General features: G+C 32.8%; 1 protein-coding gene across 1 annotated transcript in view; it reads left to right on the forward strand.

The window, feature by feature from the left end:
• The window catches only part of LOC145252695 (uncharacterized), a 130601-nt gene that overhangs the window by 71746 nt on the left and 32133 nt on the right, over positions 1-26722 (forward strand). Inside the window, exons 4-5 of the mRNA XM_080112515.1 lie at positions 9322-9387; positions 16831-16896. Of these exons, the coding sequence (XP_079968641.1) occupies positions 9322-9387; positions 16831-16896 (132 nt within the window). The remainder of the gene's footprint in view (positions 1-9321; positions 9388-16830; positions 16897-26722) is intronic.

Consider the following 26722-nt stretch of genomic DNA (forward strand, 5'->3'; position numbering starts at 1 on the left):
TGCTGCATGTCTGAATACCCTTTATGTCAAATTTCAAATGTTTAGACTCAAAATTGGCTTAATAGTTTGCTAGAGATCGCAAGGCTCAAATCTTTCGAACTTTGACCCCTTGCCAGCCAAAATTTCGACCAGAAACCGATTAATAAGCTTACACTATGTCTGAATACACTTTATGTAAAATTTCAAATGTTTAGACTAAAAATTGGCTGAGTAATTTGATAAAGATCACAAAGGTCAATTTTTTTTTTTAATTTTGACCCCAATTTTGATCCCTTAACATTTATTGATTTGGGATCAAATCAAATTAAAAAGTCTGATTCATGTTCAAGTAACCTACATCTAAAATTTCAAATGTTTAGACCCAAAATTGGAGGAGGATTTGGTAGAGTTTTCAAAGGTCAAATCGTTGAACTTTGCTTTGACAGCAAAATTTCTGGCCGAAAATCGATTAAAAAGATTTTCCTGAATCTCAGTACCCGTTATGTGAAATCTCGAGTCTGTAGACTGAAAATTGACAGAGTATTTTAGTAGGAAAATGTACACACACAGACAATTTTACTTTTTTAAATATATAGATAGATCTATATCCTATGTCATCTCCAGAAACCGTTAAATAGTTGTGCCCAGAATGTGTATATATTTCGTTTCATGATAACAATGGTTGCAAAAATATGTTTTTCAATTTCAGATCCAAATATTTCTTCCTCTTTTAGAGGAGAGCGACATTGCTCAAGTGTTTATTTATTTTCTTTCTAAGCTTGACCTGAGTAACCTTCACTTGACAAGCTGTCTTGTCTTGCTTTTTTGTTTTGTCAGTTTTGACACATCTTGTAGTGCATCTTCTGTCTTGGACAACTTCATTGAATGCTATTTTTTTCCCTTAATTCAAAAGTTAGTGGTGGAACTTTTGGCAGAGAAATAGAGATGAAAACAAATTAATTTCATAAACAAATCTTCATTACTGTATTAAAAAACCTTGCAACGTTACTAAGGAAATTTACACACACACACACACACACATATATATATATATATATATATATATATATATATATATAACCTGTGATTATAAGATTTACAAGATATTACTGGCAGTAATATTCTATAATCATTATCCCACCTAAATAAGAATTGCTTGATATACAAGATAGAGTAAATAAATCAAATTTTAGTCATTCAATGAATTGAAAAATTTATGATGTGATATGTTTGAGTTTCAGATCCAAAGATTTTTATTATTCTATGTAAGCCAAAGAATACATTAGAAATATTTTAACTCCTTATCCTATAGGATTTCGATGTCTACCATCTCTTCAGAGGAGAAAATATTAGCAAATAGTTATAATGGTTTACACCTTATTTGCTAAAGTCAGTGAGACATGGAAAATCACAATTAAAAATTGATTGAGTCATTAAAAGTCATAGAGTAAGCGAACTTAAAGAAAAGGATATAAAAGTTTACATCCAAATTGCATGGTAAAATCTGAAGTGAATGTCTTTGAAAGCAGTGTGATAAAATTTTTACCACACTGCTTTCAAAGCTATTGCCTGGGCTTTATCAAAAAAAGAACAAACTAAATATGGCATGGATCTTTTTATTTGACTTTTAGTTTTTTTCTCTTGATAAGTTCAGGCAATATCTGTGCGAAACATTGAGTTTTAGGTTTTTCACTTTTCCATTTTAATTCATACTGTCGGATTTATTTTACTGTTTTATTCTCTCTCTCTCTCTCTCTCTCTCTCTCTCTCTCTCTCTCTCTCTCTCTATATATATATATATATATATATATATATATATATATATATATATATATATATATATATATATATATATATATATGTATATATATATGTGTGTGTGTATGTGTCTGTGTCTGTCAGTCTGTGTACATTTATATATAGGTTGAAGTAAATAAAATAAGAATATCACTTATATCAGTTCCAAGATTCAACAAATACTTGGCGTACGATCGTTTCTAAAATAATTTGGAATATTTTATTATGTTTTATGCCTTAGATGATTTCAAACGATCTAAAACATCTTCTATATGTATCCAAAGTTCATGCATGTTCATAGGAAAGAATTATCTGTCACTATTCAAAAGAAGCTCAATAAAAAGGTTTGGTAGATGCCGTATTTGGTTACTAGCTGGATTTCTTTTCATGACAAATGGCAATTATGGAGCCAACAAAACGCAGAGCGAGCCCTGTTTTGTCGGCTTAAGATATCATTCATCCTCTGCCTGTGGCTGTGAATGTGGCATCAAATTATTTGAAGTTGTCAGCTTCTTCAATTACTTCCTCATTAAGAGTTATAGCAACTCAATGTGGCGGAAGGATGTTAACTGAAACAATCTTCGTTTTAAAGCATTAATTTTCATGCCAACCTGCGAACCTGCACCACTTATACCATCAAGTGCAGTTTGGATATCTGCATATGTTTTGCCTAATATTGCAGCATTCTCAGCGAAGTCTAGATCAGTGACTTTAAGGTCCTGTCCAACTTGTACACCTGGAATGCTAATTAGTCCCTGCTTTAAGATGCAGTAAATGGCGTCATTGAAAAGAACTGTTGAAAGAATGCAACCATAATGAACACCAGACCAGATGTTAAAAAAATCAGAATCCTTGCTGTAACAGTAGATCTTGGTTCTGGTATGTTTCTAGTAAGCTTTGATTAGGTTGAGCAGTTTTGTAAGGAACCCATGATGCCTCATAATCTCTCATAGTCATTCATGATCAATGTAGTCGAATGCAGCTGCAAAATCAATAAAGCAGACAATGGTTGACTTTTGATAGCACTAGCGTTGCTCCAACACTTGACATAATATGAAAATTTGGTCGGTACAATCCCTGCCCCAGTGAAAAGCTGCATTGGTTAGGCCTAGTGTGCTCATCATGTCTAAGGACAATAATTGCAAAAATGTTTCATGCAACATCAATTAGGCTAATTCTCCTGTAGTTGTTGTATCGAATTCAACTTCAATCGTCACCAATGCTCGCAATAGTAACACAATAACTTCGTGACTGTAAACAACACTGTTCCTTCCTCTCACTCAAGCTTGCTTTTATGCAGTTTTTCACCCTGTCTCATTTGCATGTGTGCCCTCGGTTTTCTTGTGATCTCGCGAGACCACAGTTTATAAAACACCAAGTGCCATCTTTTTTTCTCTTTTCCCACCCAACACTTCCCTACAGCAAGTCCACCCCTCCTCCATCACACCACTGTTCGCATGCACATCCACACAATGCACAAATACACAGACGCTTGCTACTCTGGTGAGTATTACAGTTGTTGCAGACTTATTTGAAGAAAGGGAGCAGAATTGAGTCACGTCAATCATTGGGAATGTTTTTGGTGTTTCAGATGGAACAGAAAATTTGGTGGAGCTTGTTCGTCATAATTTCTGGTCATCTATATATATAAAATGCAAAACGGCTGTGCGCATTTTTGTACGTCCAAGAAAGGCTTTTTTTGTGGGAGTTCTCGACGAGGTTACTATTTTTGAGAACTTTCCTTATACTTCCTAGATGATAATATCTACAATTTAAAAACAGACGTCGTCACTATCTTTATTTTGATCGAGTTTTAAAAAAAATTGCCTCCTTCCCGTCCTTTTGAGTGTTTGTTTGTCTTTTTTGTATAAAAGCGAAACTAATCTAAGCAAAGGCAGCAGCGACTACCTATACTGCCAGGGACATCAAGAAAGGCAGTTAACTTTGTGGGGGGGGAAACCCTTCATATCAGACAATTGCTATTCATTGGGACGCTGCTAGGGAGGAGCTAGTTTTCCCCAGCATCGTGGGGAAACAGATACGGCAGAAACTGGCCTACAGTATAAGGAAAGTTCTCAAAAATAGTAACCTCGTCGAGAACTCCCACAAAAAAAGCCTTTCTTGGACGTACAAAAATGCGCACAGCCGTTTTGCATTTTATAAGTGCATGATTCTTAAATTAAGCCAGACGTTCATTTCTGCACTTGTGTGATCTCATTCACTTAACTATCCATTTCTGCAAGTCAACTTTTTGATTGACATCACTAAATTTGAATGCTTTTCACTTCCTGTCGCGTCATAGCGTAGCGGTAAGATGTCAGGTCTTCTTTCACTTTCTTTTCCGCCTTCGCTTCACGGGTTCAAACCTGCCTGCCTACTACCACTTTTTTTTTGTGCTCAACACACACCTCCAAACACTCAAGCAACGCCGGGCACCCACGCCAGTCACTTATAAGTGTCAGCACCATCTGCACCAGCAGCTTTGTTATTTTTCAGTTTCTTTATGACCTCTGCAATTTTGGCGACTGTGGGAACATCACAATCACATTCATAAGGAATTGTTTCTTGATTAGGAGAAAAGCCTTGTGGACAAGTTGCATTTTAATAACTCCATAGAATACTGATGTTAACACTGGGATCTTTCTGCCTTGTAATCAAAAGTTAATGTCAAAATATTTTAGCTTATGTAGAGTATAAATACTTCAGCTTATGCAGAATATAGATATACAATAGAGTAACTCACCTACCTCTCTCTCTCTCTCTCTTTTGGTGGATCCTTAATGGTGATTATGGTGGTCGTGTTCTGTGTTTTAGTGTGTGCGAAGGTGGCCAACAAGACCAATCCTGGATTCAACTGCCTTTCTCAGTGAGGGCAGGCAGCTCCATTCCCATTCAGAGGGTTGGCTCAAGGGTGTTCTCTCTTCCTCCTTCTGTTTCTCTTTTCCATGAAGTCCACACATCGGTTGGAATCAAAGGTAGCTGTGCCTTTGGCATTGATCTGCCTCCAAGTGTTCCTTGACCTGCATCTCCCATGTGTATGTATTGATGTAACATTCTTCAGGTTTGCTTTAAGAAGATCCTTATACCACTTGTTCTGGCCTCCTCAAGTATGCTTTCCTTCCTTTAACTATCCATAGAAGAGTTGTTTTGACAACCAGGAATTTGACATCCTAACAACCTGGCTTGACCACCTCAGCTGGTTCCTAATGACGATCACTTCGACGCTGGTGGTATTGACCTTCTGAAGGGTCCACAGATTCTGTCATTACACTGATTGTAACTGGGTATTACATACATAGACTTAACATAATCTTTCCAATTTCCAATTCATAAATTATAAAGGCTCCCTTGTCAAAGTCCGTTCATTCTGATTGGCTGAGCTCCAAATATTCTCATGTTCCGGAATCCAGTTCTTGCCTTTATAAATGAATGCTTACTAATATTAAAATATGGCGTCATTAATAGACATATTATGACATCTTTGTCAAAACAACAAATAAATTGAACAGCTGTTGAAATCGAGTTTACAAACCGATACATTTCATATATATTTATATATTGAAGAAATTACCTCCTAAATATTTGTGTCTTTTACATTAAGATTTCCCCAGAAAAAAAAAAAACAAATAAAAAATTTCAATTTGCTTTCCAGCTGGTAAAAATAGCCACTAAGAAGTAAAAATTGAAAAAAAGTGACCTTGCCAACGTAAGCCTACTAAAACTGTTACTTCTTCGCGTGCACAATTTTGAACGTTTTCTGATGCATCTGTTGATAGCTCAAATGGTAACGATTAAGGATTGAGCATACAAGATTTTCATTATTAAATATTGGGTACAATATAATATTCAATAGAAAATTGGATCTAATAATAAATACGAAATCTGCATGAATTAAAATATCATATTTTAGCTTATTTTACGATTGGATCACGCTGGTGAAGGCACTACTATATATTAGGTACATTATATTAATTAATATAGTTTTGGCTCTATAATAATAAATACGTAAATGCCACAAATTAAAATATCATAGTTAAGCTTATTTTACAACTGGCCGGATAACGCCGGGTGACCAGCTAGTATATATATATATATATATATATATATATATATATATATATATATATATATACTAGTAGAATACCTGTCTTCGGATGGATGTAAGCAATAAATATAACATTAATTTTATATTTTAATGTTTTTTCTTCCTTTGGTATTATTTTGTGTAAGCCGCACACACATTTTTATAATATGCACTCTTACATATATAGATAAAACATACACACATATATGTATAGATAAAATATACATACACATGCAAACATGCGCATATATAAGTACATAAATGTATGTACATATAAATTATGCATAAATATATGTAAAATAAACAAACACATATACATATTAAATATATGCACATATATACAGAGAAATGTGAACATATATAAAATATACAGGCACACATAAATTATATAATCATTTATGTGCATACAGCTGCATTATATATATGTGTGTGTGTGTGTGTATGTGATTACACATATAATACAGTAGCATGCACATAAGTGAGTATATATATGTGTGTGTGTCTGTCTGCATGTCTGTATGTGTTATATTATTGTGTGTATATTATACCTGTATCACACAGGGACGTGTATTTTGTGTGTGTGTGTAGTGTGTTTATATATATAAATATTTACACACACACAAATACACACTTCTCTCTCTCTCTCTCTCTCTCTATATATATATATATATATATATATATATATATATATATATATATATATATATATATATATATATATGTACATACACCCATGAACTCAACTAAAAGCACTTCAGATCTTGCTATCTTTCCTAATTATGGGGCTTTGGAGTTATGCCCCTTGGCAAGCCCTGGTTTATAAACATAAAACAATTTGTATTAGTTATTATCTACATGGAAATAGAATTTTGTTGGCACAATTTAAGTATTGTTTAGTTTTCATATGTATTTTTCTCTCGTTGCTCGCCTACACTGGTATGCTGATTAACTAGCACAGGCTCGTTCATTAAACCATTATATGTAACCTGTTAACACTGTTAAATATATATTAACCTCATCTTGTTTAATCCTTATACATTTTTAGGAAAATATTGTTTCTATTTTATAAATCTCTCTCTCTCTCTCTCTCTCTCTCTCTCTATATATATATATATATATATATATATATATATATATATATATATATATATATATATATATATTTAAAGTGATGGTTGTGTAGTTCCAACGAGAGAAAAAAATGTATATTTAAAAGAGTGTAGCCATCAACAATTGTGGGTTTTTTTTTAAAGGTTTTCATCATATTTTTATTTTAAAATAAAAATATGATGAAAACCTTTAAAAAAAAAACACAATTGTTGATGGCTACACTCTTTTAAATATATATATATATATATATATATATATATATATATATATATATATATATATATATATATATATATATATTTAGATAAGGGAGTAGTCACCAACAATGTGTATTTTTTTTAAATAATGTTAAAAAATACATATTGTTGGTGACTACTCCCTTATTTAAATATACATCTTTCTTTCGTTGGAATTTATTAACCCATTTTATATATATATATATATATATATATATATATTTCCTTTTTATACATACCAATCCTTATTTAAGAAGCTCAATGTAATTACAGATCATATAATGAATAAATGGCAAAAGTCTATATTCCAAATTTCACGATATTGATCATCTTACAATTTATTCCTTTATTTCAATCGACACTTACAATTCTTGACAGTATCTGTTTCGTAGCACAAAATATAACTAACATTATGAAATTTGGAATATAGACTTATATATGTATATATATATATATATATATATATGTATATATATATATATATATATATATATATATATATATATATATATATATATATATATATATATAATCATATTTCTGTGTTTTCATCCCAAATAAGAAATTTGTCAGAGCACTCTCCATCAGAATGCTTGTAAAACAGACAGAAGGATGCAAAATTTCATCGATGGGACAGAGGTTGAAGTTTAGTTGACAGTACAAGATCTATTAGGTTGTCAACACTTTTTTTAACCTTGTCTTGGAGTGAGAGACTAGTAGTAGATGTGCCAGCCAAAATACGGCAACAGTACTCCATGCATGAGCGAATGGTGTCTTTGTAGAAATACTGGATATGCTCAGGTTTAAGTAACTTTCTAGCATGGTAGAGACAGCCCACCTGGTCAATCTAATATTACAAGTACATCTGAGAAGTTTTATTACCACACAAGCCATAAGGCCCAACATATAAAATCAATAGTATATTTTTTGATATGACAGGGACACATTCAAAATGAATGTTTTTGTTTAAAGCACAATTTCATAATGATATTTGACTTTTTCGTTTTAAATTTAAATCCAAGACATTATCACTGCACAAATAGAAAGATCAGGCATATAAAATCAACAGTAAGTTCTTTCATATAGAGCTGATTGCTAAGAGTCTATCTCTTGACATGTTAACCTGTCTTCATAAATCTCAACTAATTTATAAATTACTTACAATTCAATCCTCATGCATGTTCTAACAACTTCCTCCTGTTCTTTTGCCCCTCCCCACTTCATTCCACTCTCACCCAGAACTCCACAAGATTTCAAGAATAAAACACATATCATTTTTATCTCTCTGTTTTTTTTTTTTGTTGTTTTTTTTTTTACTTTGAATCATTATTTGAGATTATCAAATTATTTGTGGTGCAAAAAGTCTATGGCTAAAATTTTAGGTAAATATTTGCTAAAACATTTTTGGTACAGCTTTCTTTGTGGGATGCTACTATTTACGTAGTGTTGACTTGACCTCAACTCAAGAGGGGATGGTTGTTAAATGGATAACTACAAGAAATAAGTATTAATTTAAAGAAATTGAGTTTTTTAATTGCCAAATGTTTACTGTCTCTCTCTTTCTTTCTTTCTCTCTCTCTCTCTCTCTCTTTCTATCTGTATTATGTTATTGTTCTGCTGTTGTTCATTTTCTGTAATAAGATATGTTAGTTTTGTCAATAATTATTTATGTCAGTAAAACCTTGCAGACACAAGAAATCAAATTAGAAATCTATGTCATAAAATAAGTGGAGAAGGAGTTCAAGTTCAAATTATGTCAGTCAAATTTATTTCTACTAGAACACCATTGGGAAAGGCATGAAACCATCCTTTCACAGCTATTGGTAATATAACAATTCAAAAACTTTTTATCTTATGGTAATGATTCACGACTTACCAAGGCTAAAAGTCACTTGAGGATAAAAGTTAATGAAACAATATTATGAGAGGATTTAAAACGATGGATAAAATTTGATTACTTAGGGCAACAGCTTGACAAATGTTTGTTGCGTAGTGCACAATGCCATAAACGCCAAAAATCAATGGAAATTTTTCAAATGAAATAAGCTTACAATTTGATAATTTTTTTAGTTTTTGTTTTGTTTTATTTATTTGTTTTTTTTTCTATTTTTTTAGCATTCTCGAATTGAAGCTGCCAAAATTCTTGCAGAATACACCGAAGACCCACAGATGGTATCAAAGGTAAATACAAACACATTCATCCACTGGCTGTGCAAAAGTTTGAAAAGTTTATAATTGACAGAATATTTCTCTTCACTAAATTTCATATATTAAATGAAAAAGTTTAATTTTCATAAATAAAGACTTTTAGGGCATTTTGAAGCAGGGGTATCTTTGCTAGTATATATATATATATATATATATATATATATATATATAAGGGAGAGAAAGAGAATATGTAGCAAAATAAAATCTATTCTCTACATAACTAGAGATCAAGACAGACAAATCATTTCAAGTTATAAAACTAATTATCTCTTTTTATTCTGATGCAAATACTTTTAACAAAATTTGTTGCAAAGTCTTAGAAAAAAAAACTTTAGCAATATCTTTGAGATTTACTCTTTTCTTCATTTCTTGTTCAGACCTTCGGTCAAATTCACAAGTTAATCATTAAATGGCTTCCATACAAAATCAAGTAAAAGACAGTGCACAGCATTGAAATGCTTTACTCCATTTTTTTTACTTTTATTTTCATTCAAAAGTTTTGTTGATCATTAAATTTTTGTTCGTGACGCTCTTATATGCATCTTCTCTGGAAAGGAGGAAGCTTGGCAAATAGTCAAGCCTGCACAATCCCTATTTGGGGGTAAATGGTTCGACAAGGTCGTATATATATGAGTATATGTGTGATCCTCTCTTTAAAGTTCTTTAACAACAATAACACATCTAAGTCTAAGAAAGTTAACTTATCCTTCATCTAATTATCCCACCACCTTCTTTGCATTTGCTCACCTAGTAAGGAAGCTTTTCCGACCATCTTGACTGAATGTGCTGACCCAATCTCTATCCAACTATTATATTATTACTTATTTATCATTACTTACCTCCTCTCCAGGAAGTTAAGCACAAGGTCAGGTGTAGGGTTGATGAAAATGCTTCTGTGGAATGATCTTGATTCGAACTTGGCACATCCAAGTTTTCAGTTAATGTAGTTAACCACTTAGCCACCTTTTATATGACTTCTTGGAAAGGGGACTCTCTCATTCTCCTTTATTTGGTTTAAAGAATTTTCACTTGAATTTCTATTCATGAAAATACAAGGAAATAGCTTTTCTTGACAGTGTGTACACCAGAATGCAAAGATTTGATCTTAACATCTCTTAGAGGCAACACCCCACACGAAAGCAATTCTACAGACACCTTCCTGATGAGAAACAGAGAAGAATCAGATTTGCTAGTTATTGTTAGAGAGTTAAAGATGAAATCTTCAGCAATGTTCTTTTGTGAATATCAAAAAAAAGGGATGTGGTTTAGTGGGGAAACCGCACAGAACTTACAGCAAACAAGTAGCAGAGGACTCACAATGTATCTATGAAGACCTACATGGTGTGATGGAGGATAGAGGAAGATAGTTTGAGATTTGACACTACAACCTTTAAATGATGATGACCCATGAAACTATTCCTAAAATTTTTTCTTAGAAAAAAAGTCTGCTCTCATTAAATGGGAAATTTTACTGCCTATCTTTAGAAGCATTCAACTTACATTGTGTTTTCATTACTTCTACTATATCACATGTGTACGTCTACGAAACATGTCCTACAAGTCTTTCTTGACAAAAATTAGACGTTTTTATCTAATATATAACATTTATTTAACCGTATTATAGAATTTTGACCCAAATAGCATCGCATCTGATACAGCAATATTTGATTCTGACTAGCTACGTTCAGGATGTTATTTACAATACTACGTTTTTCACCTTAGTTTATCTGAAAAAAAAAATTATTATTCTGTATCTGAAGATTGTATATAACGGCTCAAATGAAAAGATTTATAACCCTCACATGAGCCTTTTTTCCCATCTACTTTTCTATTTTCTATATTAATAAGATTGTGTGACACTTTGTGTATGTCTACATTTCACTTATACAAGACTAATGCATTATTATTTTTTATCTTATTTTTAATTTAAATTTTATTGAGATAATTATTCAAATGATAACTAAAAAAAAATTATTTCTTTTCGCTTCTTTTTCATTTTTCTTATTTTGTTTCAGCTAGTGATTCCAGACATTCACCTGTTATCTCATACATTCCAACCGAGAGATCTTTCTAAGATTCGAACTGCTCCTTTAAGTGCAATTGTTTGTATATCTCTTGCAATTGGTTCAATATATATATATATTTATTATATCAAAGGGAATATTAATGACGGATTAAGATGGATAAAGTACTCTAGAATTTTCAGGGGTCTCGCCAGGAAATAAAATAAGATGACAATTTCATGTAAATACATCCTTACTTTTGTTTTATTTTTTTATCTTTTTTCTGTAATTTTATTTAAGACCCGCCCCCCCCCCGTTAAGAAAACATCGATAGATTTGTGATAGACAGTCAAGTACTTATGTACCTTTTATTTTTTTACAAAGAATCTACTCGTCCACCTCTACTCCGCTCCTGAGTCAAGCCATAGGTGATTTCTTGATGATAGGGTTTGTTTACCTACTTTTTGACCAACGGTTCTTTCACCATTAGGGTCAATTAAGAAATGGCATCGGTTTCTTGCTTCCTCTCTCTCTCTCTCTCTCTCTCTCTCTCTCTCTCTCTCTCTCTCTCTCTCTCAGACACCCCTCCATCCACAGGCATTACCATTTTCTCACACATACTCACACATCTGATATGATTCTTCTTGGCCCTAATGGAGGCTGAAAGGAAGCCGAAACTTGTGAAAATGAACCCAGACGCTGAAAGATCAATGAAGCTATAATCATGTTAGGTGAAGGACATGGAACAATTTCTTTTCTCATCCAGGGTCAGTCAATGATGGTTATTAACTGTTGTCGTTCCAAAACATTCCTAACCTCGTTCCTTTGCAAGCACACTAGAAATTTGTTTTACTTGGGGAGGGGGGGTGCAATAAATGTAAATTATAGTATTATATTTAAATCTTTTTGGACTATTTTCCTTATCAATACCATTCTTATTCATATTATTGTGAAAGCGGGTAGAATAAAGTAATGAAATTATCTGGAATCAAGAATGGCAGTACGTTGTTCTACTTTTTTTGTCCAGGAGCAATAAATATAAGATTACAAAATCACAATTAAAATTATATTGTTATTATTATTATTATCATTATTATTATTATTATCATTTTCATCTATATATTAATAATATAGCGTGTGTGTTCTTTTGTGTGTCACGCTTACATTCGGGTCATTTAATTGTTATGTTCTTCTATTTCTTGTCATAAATAATTTTACCAAGAATTCTTACGTTTTGGTTTCAGTTTCGATTATGGCTGAAGGAATTCAAGTTATATATATATATATATATATATATATATATATATATATATATATATATATATATATATATTTTTCTTAATTTTTTACTTTGGTTTTGATTTAAGATAATGCCCCCAAGTCATGAAATCGCAACTTTATAACATATAAAAATCGATAGAACATTAACTCTATAATAATATATACAAAATCTGCAAGAATTAAAATATCATATTTAAGCGTACTTTATGCCCAGGCTTTACCAGGCGTTCATGTTAGCTTAGATAAATACTTTTACAGTTTTAACAAAAAAGCTACAATTTTATCAGAACATCTCCATTTGCACTGAACATCTACAGAATGCCAACATCATTATATATATATATTACATATGAAAAAGTCCCCTGTGGAATTTCCACAGGTCCCGCTTGTTGTTGTTGTTGTTGTTGTTGTTGTTGTTGTTGTTGTTGTTGTTGTTCATCATCAACACATTAAAACAAGAGAGAGGAATGGGCTGGGGAAAAGAGAGGTTAATGGAAGATGGGGAAGAGAAAGAGATAGAGGGATAGATAGAGAGAGAGAGGGACGGATATAGAAGTTTTAATATAAAGATGTACACACTATTTAACTTCTATTTTGAGTGTTTCATGGACCAGGGTGACACCGGCCAGTTCTGCTAGTTTGTCATGTAAAGAAAGTCATAATTGTATCTGTGTATGCGTATATGTCTGGTTAAAAGTCAGAAACTACACAACATACATTTACAAATCTTACATCTTCAGATTTAGTGTGATTCCAATTTGGTTAAGATAAAAAGAAAAACCAGATATTGTAATATTCATTCCCTTAGGTTTACCAAGAACGAAATTAAAAATTCATTTTTTATGGTAATTGTTTGTAAAACAACACTGAAGTTAGGTCAAAAAGTTAGTCGGATTTTTGTTTCTTGCTTGTTTTTTTCAGTTATATTGAACCAGTTACCCCAGAGAGAGAGAGAGAGAAATAGAGAGAGAGAGACAGACAGACAGACAACAGGCAGACAGACAGACGGACAGAAACAAAGATAGAACAAAAGGATATTCAGATGAAGAGGTAGTGAGAGGAATGGAAAAAATAAAGGAAAAGTGAGAAGATTTTTAAAGAAACATCACACACTTTTAAAAGTCTGTTCGTTTGCTACCCATGCCCTGAGCAATGCTGAATAACTTGCTGATATTGAATAAAATGCAAATCACTAGAATACGCTAGCATAAACAAGTACAGGTTGGATCAATTGTTCTTAATATTTATATCAGCATAGTAAATAATGTGTGTATTAGTAAGTTCAAATAATTGTAATCTATATCATAATTGAGCACTTTTTGTTGATCACTTATAGACTCTAAAACTACTCAACAGAACTGCGCCAAACACATCTGCAGTAATTCTTTTTCATCATCTTATTGATCATGTCAGCATTCTAGTATAGTTGATGACCAGGGGCACAAAGCCATAGTTCACAATTTAGATGCCTAATAAAAACAACACATATATGTGTGTGCGTGTGGGGGGGGGGTAAATATATAAACATTTATGTATTTTACACGTCATTATCGTTATTTTTTGTGCGCTTGTGAAGATTGGTGATGTTTTAAGCTGATGCAATGCATTTCATCTATTATATAAATTTCACCTGTCTGATTAAATGTATATATGTATATATGCTTGTATGACTACTTAAAACTTTCGACAGAAGCGACGGATTTTCACGAGATCGGTATCATTTTGAAGTTCGACCCTTTGGTGATAAATATCGAAAAATTGGCCAAAAACATTAATTCCTTCACCCTCAACTGGGCAGGTTTCTGCAAGGAGGGTCGGAGTTTTTTTTTGCTGACATTTTTGTAAGTCATTCAAACCTTGCGTCAACGACGTCGCATAAAACACATTATTTCGACCGTCCATGACATCACACCCGCGGTAGGCGCATCGATAAGACTTTGTTTTTTGTTTTTTTTTCACTTCTTTTTTCTTTGGCGCGTTACAGATTCGAGCCTGCTTAGTACTCCTATGATTTTTTTTTGGGGGGGGGGGCGCTCACAATTTCCCTCTTTTTTTTTTTTTTTTTTTTTTGCTCAACCAACACCCTTATACACACCTCCACTTTCTTTTCTGCCTTCGCGTCACAAGTTCAAGCTTGCTTGTCTACTGAAACTTTTTTTTTCCCTCAACACACACCTACAAACACCCGGGCAACGCCAGGCACCCAGGCTAGTATTTATTATGGATTGAAGAGTTTAGCTTCCAAATAATCACGTCATTTTTATTAGGATTTGTTCTGAAAAAAATTACAGAATTAAAAGAAATGTGCTGCGCACATGTGAAATGAAATTGCTGGTAAAAATAAGTTTTATTTCATTCAATAAACTTCTGTATATTTGGTTTCAGCATAAGGAAAAAAATAACGTAAATATTTGGGAACTAATCTCTTCAACTTAGTCCTGAGTTAACATCTTTAATATAGCCATATTCTTTATATAGCATAAATAAATGTAATGTTCAATGTTAAAAAAAAGTTAAATTGGTTGTTTCTCACCGCCTTTCCCATTCACCTTAATTTGACGATATTTATAGATTTTCGGGTAATCTGTAAACGAATAAACCACGTAAAATTGTCTCTAACAAATAGTCTTTGCTGTGTTGTCAAGTGAGGGCTACATCATACCACCTCACATCTTCAAAGTCGGCTTGAAAGTCAACACCAAAGTGTATCTGGATGTGCTGAAGAGTGTAGTGATCCCCTCGTGCAATCAGATGGCCGCTGGCAAACCCTAGGTATCGCAGCAAGACTCGGCACCGGCTCACAAATCCAAAGAGACCCAACTTTGGCTTCAAAGGGAGTGCTATGACTTTGTACCCTTCTCTCACTGGCCTAACCCTAACCCCCAACCTGAATCCACTGGACTCCTTCGTTTGGTCATATGTTGAGAACATCACCAACATGACGTCCCACAACACCAAAGCCAGCCTAATTGCTGCCATTAGTCGGGTATTTGCCGAGCTCCCGCCGGCACTTCTGAAAAAGTTGCAGACCTATACTGAGGCAGTGATTAAGGCTGAAGGCGGCTACATTGAATAAATGTCATTTCTACTACATAATCAAGTAACCTGAATTGATTTTTTTCAATAAAAGTTTTAAAATAAAGCTGTAGTGTTGTTTTCTTTAGGGAACAAAATTTTATATTTCTACCCTGTAGTTTGTTTCACGGAAACATTCCAATGAAACCAACACTTGACCTTATGTGTAACCTCCTGAAGAGGACGGAAATAAAATAATTGGTAAACACTAAGTCGAGCAAGTGCCATGCAGAGGTCTAATGATGACTAGTGAGGCCAACTCTTTAAAAAAAAATTCAAGTATAAATCCTAGTATTGAGAAATATTAGGAAAAAGGGAGATACTTTGGATACCCAGGGCTATCACTTCTCTGCATATCTATTGAACTATAAACGGATTATTAAAGTCAATAACTTGCCAAGGTCTGGTGATGTTCTAGTGATTCTCGGTGGAGGGGAGGAATTCCTTGTAGGTACTTATTTCCTTCCCATCGCAGGCAGATATAACACAAGGCTGGAATCAACCCAGTTTCCCTAAAGGAGAAACATGCTGGCCTTTAAAGAATTGCCTGGGCAACCCTATCGGCATTCTCTGGTAGGGGCACCTCAGGCCGTAAATAATAAGCTTATTCCATCCAAATGATGAAAGCCAATGACCCAGGAGGATAAACCTCCCAGATCTACCCTGAACCATACCTCAACCCAACAGATTCAAGGTCATTCCCTACTCAAAAATTGCCAAGATTCTGTCAGACTGTATCAAGCATGTATGGTCGACTGGAATGCATATAACCTGCTTAGGCTGTGCCAATGTTTCAAAGACTCAAGTATAAATCCTAGTATCGAGAAATATTATGAGAAAGGTAAATAGTTTGAATATGATCGGATGTCCGCCCCCCCCCCATTTCTAATTTGAGGCCATCACCCATCACTCCCCTCCTTTGCATGCTAGTGCTGATCCATAATAAACAATTTTACCAAAATGCAGCATTAAAAGATAAAAAAAAAAAGTTGATATTCTGCAAACATATTTGGTTTCTGAACAACAAGGAATAAAGGTTAATTTTTCTCTTTAACAGGTTGTGGAATTTGGCGGTGTCCAAGCTTTGATTGCTTTAAGTAACATGGATAACAAGAAAATACAGGTGAGCTGTTGATTATAGATTTCCATGTTGTGTACATATTTATTACCTTTTTCAAAGAGGTTATATTTCAGTTATGGTTGTCTCTATGTCTGTGCGTTTGTGTACAAGCTAATTATCACATCGCTTGGTCCAGATATATCTGTCACAGTCTGTCTTAAAACTAATATAATTTTGGAGGTATCTAAGTCAAAAATCAATGTCACAGGAAAAATGAGTCACACTTTTAGCAATAATTTTGATTCTGTTCATTATAAAGACTTGCTACTTAACCCATATTGTAATCAATAAATTCACGCATCTTATATTAGCTTGACCTTGAAAAGTTCGCTCGAGTTCCAAATTATAATAGAATTTCAACTTCTAATGTTTCCAAATTTGATGTATGCATCTGATGCTCTTTGATAACATTAATCAGCACACAAAATTTTATTATGATAGATTTATAGTTATCAACGTTTCCATGGAATAATTTCAGTAACAATACTTCATGCAATATGGAGAAGTAAGGCCCATCTTTATGCTGTCAAGTATGCAGTCTCATGACTTACTTAATTTCTTGTTTTCAAATGTGTATATTTAGGCATGATCTTCTCATTCAAACAAGTTATGTAGAACCAAGTTTATTTCGTTCCACTCCTAATATTCAGAGCTTTGTTTTCCTCTAGTTGAAATGAATATCTCTCTCTCTCTATCTCTCTCTCTCTCTCTCTCTCTCTCTCTCTCTCTCTCTCTCTCTCTCTCTTTCGTTGAAGATGACCCTTGTTTTGATAAGTTCATAGAACTGACTTTCACTCCAGATCGAAAATGGATGACTTACATCAAAGGTTGGTGGAAAATGGTTGCATCCAGTGGCATGCATATAGTGGGAGGCAAGTCACCCAATCATATTGAAACTCATAATAGTTCTCAGTATTAGGACTTATACTTGAATCTTTGAAGAATACAATCAAAGAAATGACACTGGGTGTCACGAGCATAACCAGACCTCTGTATGTCACTAATTGCATCATTCTACCATTCCAGAAAGTTACTAACTCCTGATGCAGACCTTTATTAATATAAGTGTCAGATATATCCCAAGATGGAGTACTGCTCCCACATCTAGGGAGGTGCAGCTCAAAAGTAATCTTTTTGTATTAACAATCTAGTGAGAGATGATTTCTTCTGTTTGTTACAGCCTTTTTCTCACAGAATAGATGTTGTTAGTCTTCCCCTAATCTATTGTTATTTCTGTGGAAAATACTCGACTGAGCTTCAACCCTTGTAAAACTTTCACAGCTTCCAGCATTGCAAAGAACTTTTCTTTCCTCCACCACGTGGTTGCCAGCATTTGTATGAAGAGAGTTCATTAGATAAAACAATGACAACTCTTGCTTATTGATCCTATTGATCAGGTGGTCATAGAGATCTGCATCCTTTAATCATGATCTCTCACGCCATCTTGCTCAGTCCTTCATTACATCTGGTGCATCTTCATCGTTGTGTTGTGAGACATGACAATGGTTCTGTGCAGTCTCTCCACTGAATCACATTCTTGTTTTGACATCACTGATGATTTCATCCTTAGCCCTCCAGCAATGACCACGAAATCTGGTTCGTCTTTCTTATCAGAGCTAAAATCTGAGGAAGGTGTACATAGAGTTGCTGCCTGTTGAAACTGTTAAGACTAGCTCTTAGCATTCTGGTATACATACTGTCAATATTGTTCTTCAATCTTTGGTAAAAATCCAGGTACCATTAGGATTTTAGAGATAGATTCTCATAACCAGATAATATTTTGAAACTACATTAAGCAGAGTACTTATATGAGTTGTTTCAATTTGAACAAAGGTGGTATAATGACACTGTGGGGTCTGTATTCACATTGAACGTCTGTAGAATGAAAATATTTTTAAGCACGGCAATAACAAACAACAGATGAAAGATACAAATGCAGAATTTCCACAGGTCTTGCTAGCAAATATAAATAAAATAAAGTTTAAAAAATGTTATTTTTGATGTTTTGGAATGTTTAAGATTTGGATTATTTGGACAGCTATCCTCATCAACCATGGAACAAGAACAATCTACTCCTGCGGATTAAATAAAAGGTTAAAAGGTTCAATTCAAAATTGCATATCGGTTTCCAAGTTAAACATAAAAATCCCCCGAGTTAAAACATCTGCCAGCAAAATGCCAGAAGTTACATCAGCTGAAATGTGAAAATAATAACCAAGATAAGAAGAGTAATCTAATTAATCCAAATAACCCAAATCATCTTTCATGTTTATGTATGTTTAGGTGTAGACACTTTTGCTAGCCTTTCATTGTTCTAACCCTTTCCGTCCTATTGGGCTCTTTTAACCCATTTGGAGTTTAGGTGATTGGACGTTAGTGATGTGGTTTCTTTAAGGCTTGGTTCCTCTTGGAATAATTCTACCTTTATCAAGTGGCTTCATGCGTTTTCGGAAGCAACTTTTTTTTTTTTTTTTTTTTACACAGTGATCACCACTTATCAAGGCCCGGAAGCCACTCAGGGATAAGGGTTATTGCAAGTACATTACGTTAGTGTGGAGATTTGATGAAGTGTTTAATTAAGGGGGCGGTTCATTAGGAATTTGTTAACATTGGACTTGAAGACATCCAAGTTGTAGTCCGGAGGGAAGCAGGCAGACGGAACAGAGTTCCACAGGCGTGCAGTTCTAATGTTACATGGGGGTCACCACTTATCAAGGCCTGAAGGCCACTCAGGAATAACGGTTATTGAGTGTGTAGTAATCAATGAGATAGTATTGTAGTAATCATTAGTATTGGGGGTTTTGATAGAGTGTCTTACTTAAGGGGGCGGTTTGTCAGAAGTTTGTTCTTCTATAAAAAATATTTTTTAACGCAAATACCTCAATATCATTATAATTGTAAGTTGTAACATATTTTAATACAAGCATTGTTTTTTTTCTTCATAAAATATTAGTCGTTTGATTTGTTGAATAATCAATTCTTGTCAGTCTGCTAAGAGCTATCACCTTGCATCATATTTTCTAAAAGCCTAGATATCTCTAGTTCTATAGGGTAAAGATTTAGAGTTATCTGTTCTTAATTCATGTTTGTTTGTTGTAAATTTCTTTAGAGGGCTACCTGTTTGTATCTCTGTCCTGAATGTAAATAAAGTAATCGCCTTGTGCGTGTGTTAAAGAAAAACATGTTTCTGTGGTTTTACTGAATTTGTCTTCCAGTCTGGAGTATCAAATCTATTTAAAACAAATATATTTTGATTTGATTGATTCTTTACTTTATAATCAACTATTAAAAGCTTTGTTTTTAGTTGCATCACTGGAAAACAAACAGCAAGAGCAGCATATTTATAGTATCAGCTTTGTAAGACTCACGTGATCAGCAAATTATAAAATGGTGTGATCACAACAAATATTTTGATGCGTTTTTCATTTTATATTGTTTTTATATTATTTTTATGTTTGTAAATTTTGGTTTTCATGTTTTTTGTTTTCATTTTTCTTTTGCTTCTTTCGTATGCTATCAAGAATTATTGTAACCATGACAATAAAAAACATATAAAAAAAAGCATGAATCAAACCTTAATTTTACTATCTATTCATAAATAATCTATTCATAAATAAGCATAACCACAACCTTTTTTATAGATATAACTAAGGTTGTCTATTTCGTCTTTTCTCTGTATATCTTAATTACTTTCTATCTATCTCTGTATATATATTTTTCTCTACACCCTCTATTTTTTTGCCAGGTGCGTCTGCCTACGTTTGAGATTCATTCATCTAATTTTTCACCAGATGTGTACTTTGTTTTATTCATTCCTTCCCTACATTTTTCTCTCTCTTTTGTTATTTCTGTTTTGCACCAGATACATCTGCCAACTTTTCTAATTCGTTTCTCCTCATCCGCCTCTTCATAATCATCCATTTCTCTCTCTTGCTCTATCGCTGAAATATGGCATTCCTGTGCCTGCTTTACAAGTATTGTGATAAGCACAACACGTTAGTAATACCACCGACAAACCTGATAAGAAGCAAAATCCCACCCCTACACTGTAGAGATCCATAAATGCTGTAAAGCTTTCTATTCAAATAGTTTCTTCTCTCAAACTGCTAGACTTTTGGAATTCCTTCCTGACTCTCTGCCTCCCTGACTGTACTGACATGCAGAAATTCAAGTTTAATGTGAACAGGCATCTCGCTGCCCAACTCCCTATATGGCGTAATGCAATCAAATAATAAGATAATTTCAGCTTCTCTTCCAATTTTCGGATGTTTTAATCATGCCCAAATGCATTTTATTTCCTTTTGCTGGATGAATAGTTGCTATTTCTTCTGACGAGTTAAGGGCAAAATAGATTCATTGATTGATATAATGATTAAGTGATTGATTTTGTGCTGCGAAACAGATACTGTCAAGAAGCGTAAATGTAAATTAAATTAAAAGCATAAATTGTAAGATGGTCAATATCATAAAATTGTCATTTATTCATTATATGCTCTGTAATTGCATTGAGCTTCTTAAATAAGAATTGGTATATATAAAAAGGAAATACAAATGAATAAAAATATTTCCACAGAAATATATATATATATAGATAGATATAGATAGATAGATAGATAGATAGATAGATAGATATAGATATATATAAAGAGAGAGAGAGAGAGAGAGAGAGAGAGAGAGTAGTAAGTTATAAAATATATATGGCGATTAAGCTACACAGAATATTCCATGCTTCATCCACGCTAGGATTCATCAGGCTTATGCGAGGATTTTTTGGTTGTCTCGCACTTTTATATACGCACCTTCTATTGATTTTTAGTTAGCCAATCAGCTTTCTAGTTTCTACCGCACCCTTCATAATCAGCCAATGAGCAGGCACTTACAGGACAAAGGCCCAGCTGACTTCCGGTTCACCCGTTCCTTTGTGTGATATATTCCCCTTTTCCCCGTGCATCCTCATACTTTCACTACACCGATGAAGACTGAAGGATCGGTCGAAAATTATGTACTTATGAAAAAAGTTTTTTAATTTTTTTGTCATAATATTATTATTTTGTATTCCTGCACGTCACCAATTAAAAACGAATAAAGAAAAGTTATAAGCTTTTATACTTTTCGCATTCTTTTTTATTCATATATATATATATATATATATATATATATATATATATATATGCCATTATTGCCATTATTGAAATTAAATTTAATCATTTGTAGTTATTTGTAGTTATTTCTTATTAAAAAAATACGAATTAAAAACTGTGAAAGAAAATAACACCAAACAAATATGAAAGCTCTGGGGCTCAGAAGAAAGATCTAAGTATTATGATCGATGGGAGACCCAGTCGGTTTCCTATTAAGTTTGGCTCTTCTTGCTTCAGGTAAACAGAATATAACTGATCAAATTTAGAAAAATAAATAAGCACAAACCAAACACGGTGCTAAGGAAGAAAAAGATCACAAAGGAAATTAAGATAGTAACGAATACCTTTACAAAAATAACCCTTACACACGAAGAGTCTTCTTTACACATCTGGAACATAATCTCGACATATGTCACCGATTTTTTCCATCACCCTGTACAAAAGAAAGTTTGTTTTTTTTAAATAACATAATATTCAACTTCTTATTCAAATTATTTTAAGCGAATCGGCATAAAATGTCAAACCAAACGTTTTATTTAATCCACAGGGGGTAGCATGCTCTCATTCTCTTAGCCACGACTGGGTAGAAGTCTTAAGTAATTTGCAATTCTTACGCAGCTATGGATACTGGAACGGGAGCATGCTATATTAAATAGAGGATCCTGCACGAAATGCCATGCAGATTCTCAAGTTCAACAGAAAAATTTCCGATAATATACGCTTGAAGAAAGTCGAAGGTTCCATCAACCGAAACGTTGTGAAAATAACCTTCAAGTTGAGCATAGTAGTTTGAATGATACAAATAATGAAAATTATCAATCGTCAACAAATTCAGAAACAAAATTTCTCAATATACCTCTTAAAACAATTTTAATGAAAAGCATTTAAAATTTCTAAATTTATCGTTTTGAAGGTTTTTGAGAATATTTTTTACTCATCATTATTTTCTTGAATTAACAGTCGAATCCGACTTTTTTCATGTGTAATGGTGAAACTTTAACCTTTCAGGTACAAAATAAAGTCGTTTGTGCGCATGACTCGGATAAGTGGTGTAGCAAGGGGCGGGGGCACGGTCTAGGGTGCGGCATTTCAAGAGGGTAAAAAAAATAAATAAAAATTAATAAAAGCAAACAAAAAATCTGATATTTTATGCCGAAAAGGTTGTAAAACATCATTATAACATTAGAGATAGCGGAATCAGAAAAATGTGTCCCTATTTTATGAGCTGCACGTGTTAGGGGTGGCGTTTTGAGAGGTTGAAAATAGAAAATAGAAAAAATAAATAAACGCTAACAAAAAATCGGAATTTTTTACCGAAAAGTTTTTAAAAAATCGGAAATTTTAAAGGTATTTGAATCAGAAAAATGATTACGAGCGGTCCATGTAAGGGGGCGACATTTTGAGATGTTAAAAATAGAAAATAGAAAAAAATAAATAAAAGCTAGTAAAATATCTTAAATTTTATACCGACAAGTTTGTAAAAAAATCGGAACTTTTGGATGGATTGGAAATAGGAAAAATGTATCCCTATTATACGAGCGGTCCATGTCGGGGGGGGGGGGCATTTTGAGAGGTTAAAAATAGAAAATCGAAAAAATAAATAAAAGCTAACAAAAAATTTCAAATTTTATATCGAAAAAGTTGAAAAAAATCAAAACCTTTGGAGGTATCGGAATCGGAAAAATGTGTCCCTATTTTACGAGCAGCACATGTCAGGGGTGGCATTTTGAGAGGGTAAAAATTGAAAATAGAAAAAATAAATAAAAATTAATAAAAGATCCTAAATTTTATACCGAAAAGGCTGTTAAAAAATCGGAACTTTTGGAGATATCAGAATCGGAAAATTGTGTCCCTAATTTACTATTTCAAAACCGATTGTTTTAAATTTTTAATTTGATTTTTCATTATTGGTACTAATGATAAATATTTATTGTTTTTAAATTATCACTAAAGCTAAAATGATAATAACATCAAAATACTATGCAAATTTATTTTATTTGTAAAACAAAGTTTTTAAAAAGTTGCATAAATTATCTACGTAATGTTTTAAAGAAAGCAGTTGATTCACATGTTTCAAAAACTGTTGAAAAATTAAACAAAACATTTTTGCCAAGAAAAATACTTTCAAACATCACTGGTAATTAAATAATACAATGAAAAATTAGCAAAGACAATTACGTAATTTTGGGATTGTAGAAACATTAAGCAAGTACGGAATAAAACTCGACTGTAAATATATCATGATCGTCATCTCAGGGGATATAATTTTAAATAGGAAGTAAGCGCTACACCTGAAATACTATTTAAGTGGCTTTCTATTCGATGATTTAAATAGTGCCGAATTTCTGTCAAGTTTCGAACAATCGCGGAGTAATTGTTTTTTTTTTCAAACTATTAACAAAATTTTATAATCACTGACGTATTTATGATTAAACCGAAATTTATTATGATGAATTAATTCTGATAATATGATTTCAATTTTTTACTGTTTTTTATTAATATAATAATTGTAAAAGATAATACAAGAAAAATCTCCTTAGAACGCGTACCTAACTTAGAAAAATCGACTTGCTTGCCTTCAAACAAGAGTGAATATTTAAAAAATATGTATATTTCTGTGAGAGGCACTTGAATCCTATTTAAAACTATATCGTCTTTAAGAATGATCTTAAACTCTATCAACAACTGACATTTATTCCGTAGATGCTTAATTTTCATACCTTCCCAAAATTTTTCTAAATTTAATTAAATTAAAATAAAAATATAAAAAAATGATTTTTTTATGTTTTTGATTCATTTGGGATTTTATCTGTTTTTGCTTTGATTAGCTGGTGGGTTTTGTTCGTTGTCCTTTTGTTCGATCCCCTAGGTTTATATATGTATATATGCATATATATATATATATATATATATATATATATATATATATATATATATATATATATATATATATGTGTGTGTGTATATGCATATATATATGTGTGTATAAATATGTGTATACATGTGTGTGTGTGTGTGTGTGTGTGTGTGTGTGTGTGTGTGTGTGTGTGTGTGTGTGTGTGTGTGTGTGTGCATACTAGTGATGCGACGATTCCAAATTTTTCCTCGATTCCGATTCAATTACCGATTCTGTCTCAAATTCCCGATCCGATACGATTCCCGATTTCGATTCCTATTCTTTTCAAATTTCTAAATATTTAATTAGTGATTTGTCATTGTCTTTTTTTTTCGAATTACTCTAAAACCTTCTTTTGTCTGCATATATTTTCGCAAACAAAAATGCACTTAGTGTGTGTTGGGGGGCATATATTAAATATACGGGAGGTCTAAATATTTTTCTCGGATGTTTTCCTTTTAATTGATTGAACATAAAGAAACAACTAAAGATGCATTTCTTTTTTAAAACAAAGCCGATTTGCTTTTGTTATTAGTTGGCAAAATACTATTTTAATATTTCATAAACAATTGAAAATTATAAACGATTTTTATGCAAAATAAAACGGTATAGGAACAGAATAGTTAACACAGTCCTCTCTCCATTTTAAACATGAGTTTCTAAATAAAATAGTCATTACATAAAAAACAATTATTAACTTAAGAACGGATGTGAATGTATTCTTAACTATTCAATACGTTCTCTCTACCAAAGAATGTTCATGTGTTTACGCTAATCATAAATATTTGCTCGGTTATTACAACTGACAATGTCATAGATATGTAGTAGATTGGTTTGTTTTAATGCAAAAAAAAACGAAACAAAAAAACAAGATACAGATAATTATAATGAAAACACTTTTTACTAATATTGTGAGAATTTTAGACTAACATCCCTGGGCTAAAATGATATTTTCCGTTTGTTCTATTCGACTTTCATTTTTTTTTATGCGATTGCATATGGACACCTTGAAAATCTTGCCGGAAAAAAGCACAAACAATTATTTTTAAATATATGGAAGTCTTAAAAAGCCGAGAGCAATGCAGAAAGGACCGGGGCCACAAGAGAAAAGAGAGGAAAAGCGAACAAACAAATAGACGGCTATGTTCAAGTAGAGAAATGTTTAATTATTTATTCATTTATCACTCCTTACATAATTATTTGCAACCAAGTTATTGGTTAGTCTGGTGTATATAAAGTCCGTTGGTGGTATGGAACTTTGATTTTGGGAGAAAGTACCTCCACTTTTCAAAAAGAAAACAAGAGTATATTCAAGATGGCAAAAGAGACTAGGGCTACAGATAGAGGTTAGAACCGCAGTAAGATGTGACTACTTAAATCTGTAGGTAACTGGGGATAATTTTTTTGTTATTAATATTTATTGGTTATATTTTATTATTTTTAATCTTGTAGATGTATATGTTTGATTGTGTTGGGGATAATGTTTTTGCGGCATCATTTTAAGAAATGGATCTGGCAGTTGGTTCTGGCACGTTTCTCCGAGATCCGGAATATACTCTTGGTAAGTGCAAACTCTGTCTGGCTAAGACCAAGGGATAAAAGTAAATGGTAGTTTGCTTGAAGCATTGCTGGTAAAGGAATAAATGAAAGTTTTAAAAAGCTGAGAGCGATGCGGACAGGACCAGGGCCACAAGAGGAAAGAAAGGAAAAACAAATAAAGAAATAGACGGGTATGTTCGTAAATATTAATAAGAAAAAAATACACTACACTTCTGTAGCGGTTCACTCTGTT

Source organism: Euprymna scolopes, chromosome 29 (assembly GCF_053919585.1).
Source record: "Euprymna scolopes isolate OS-2025 chromosome 29, ASM5391958v1, whole genome shotgun sequence".
NCBI classification, from domain to species: domain Eukaryota; kingdom Metazoa; phylum Mollusca; class Cephalopoda; order Sepiida; family Sepiolidae; genus Euprymna; species Euprymna scolopes.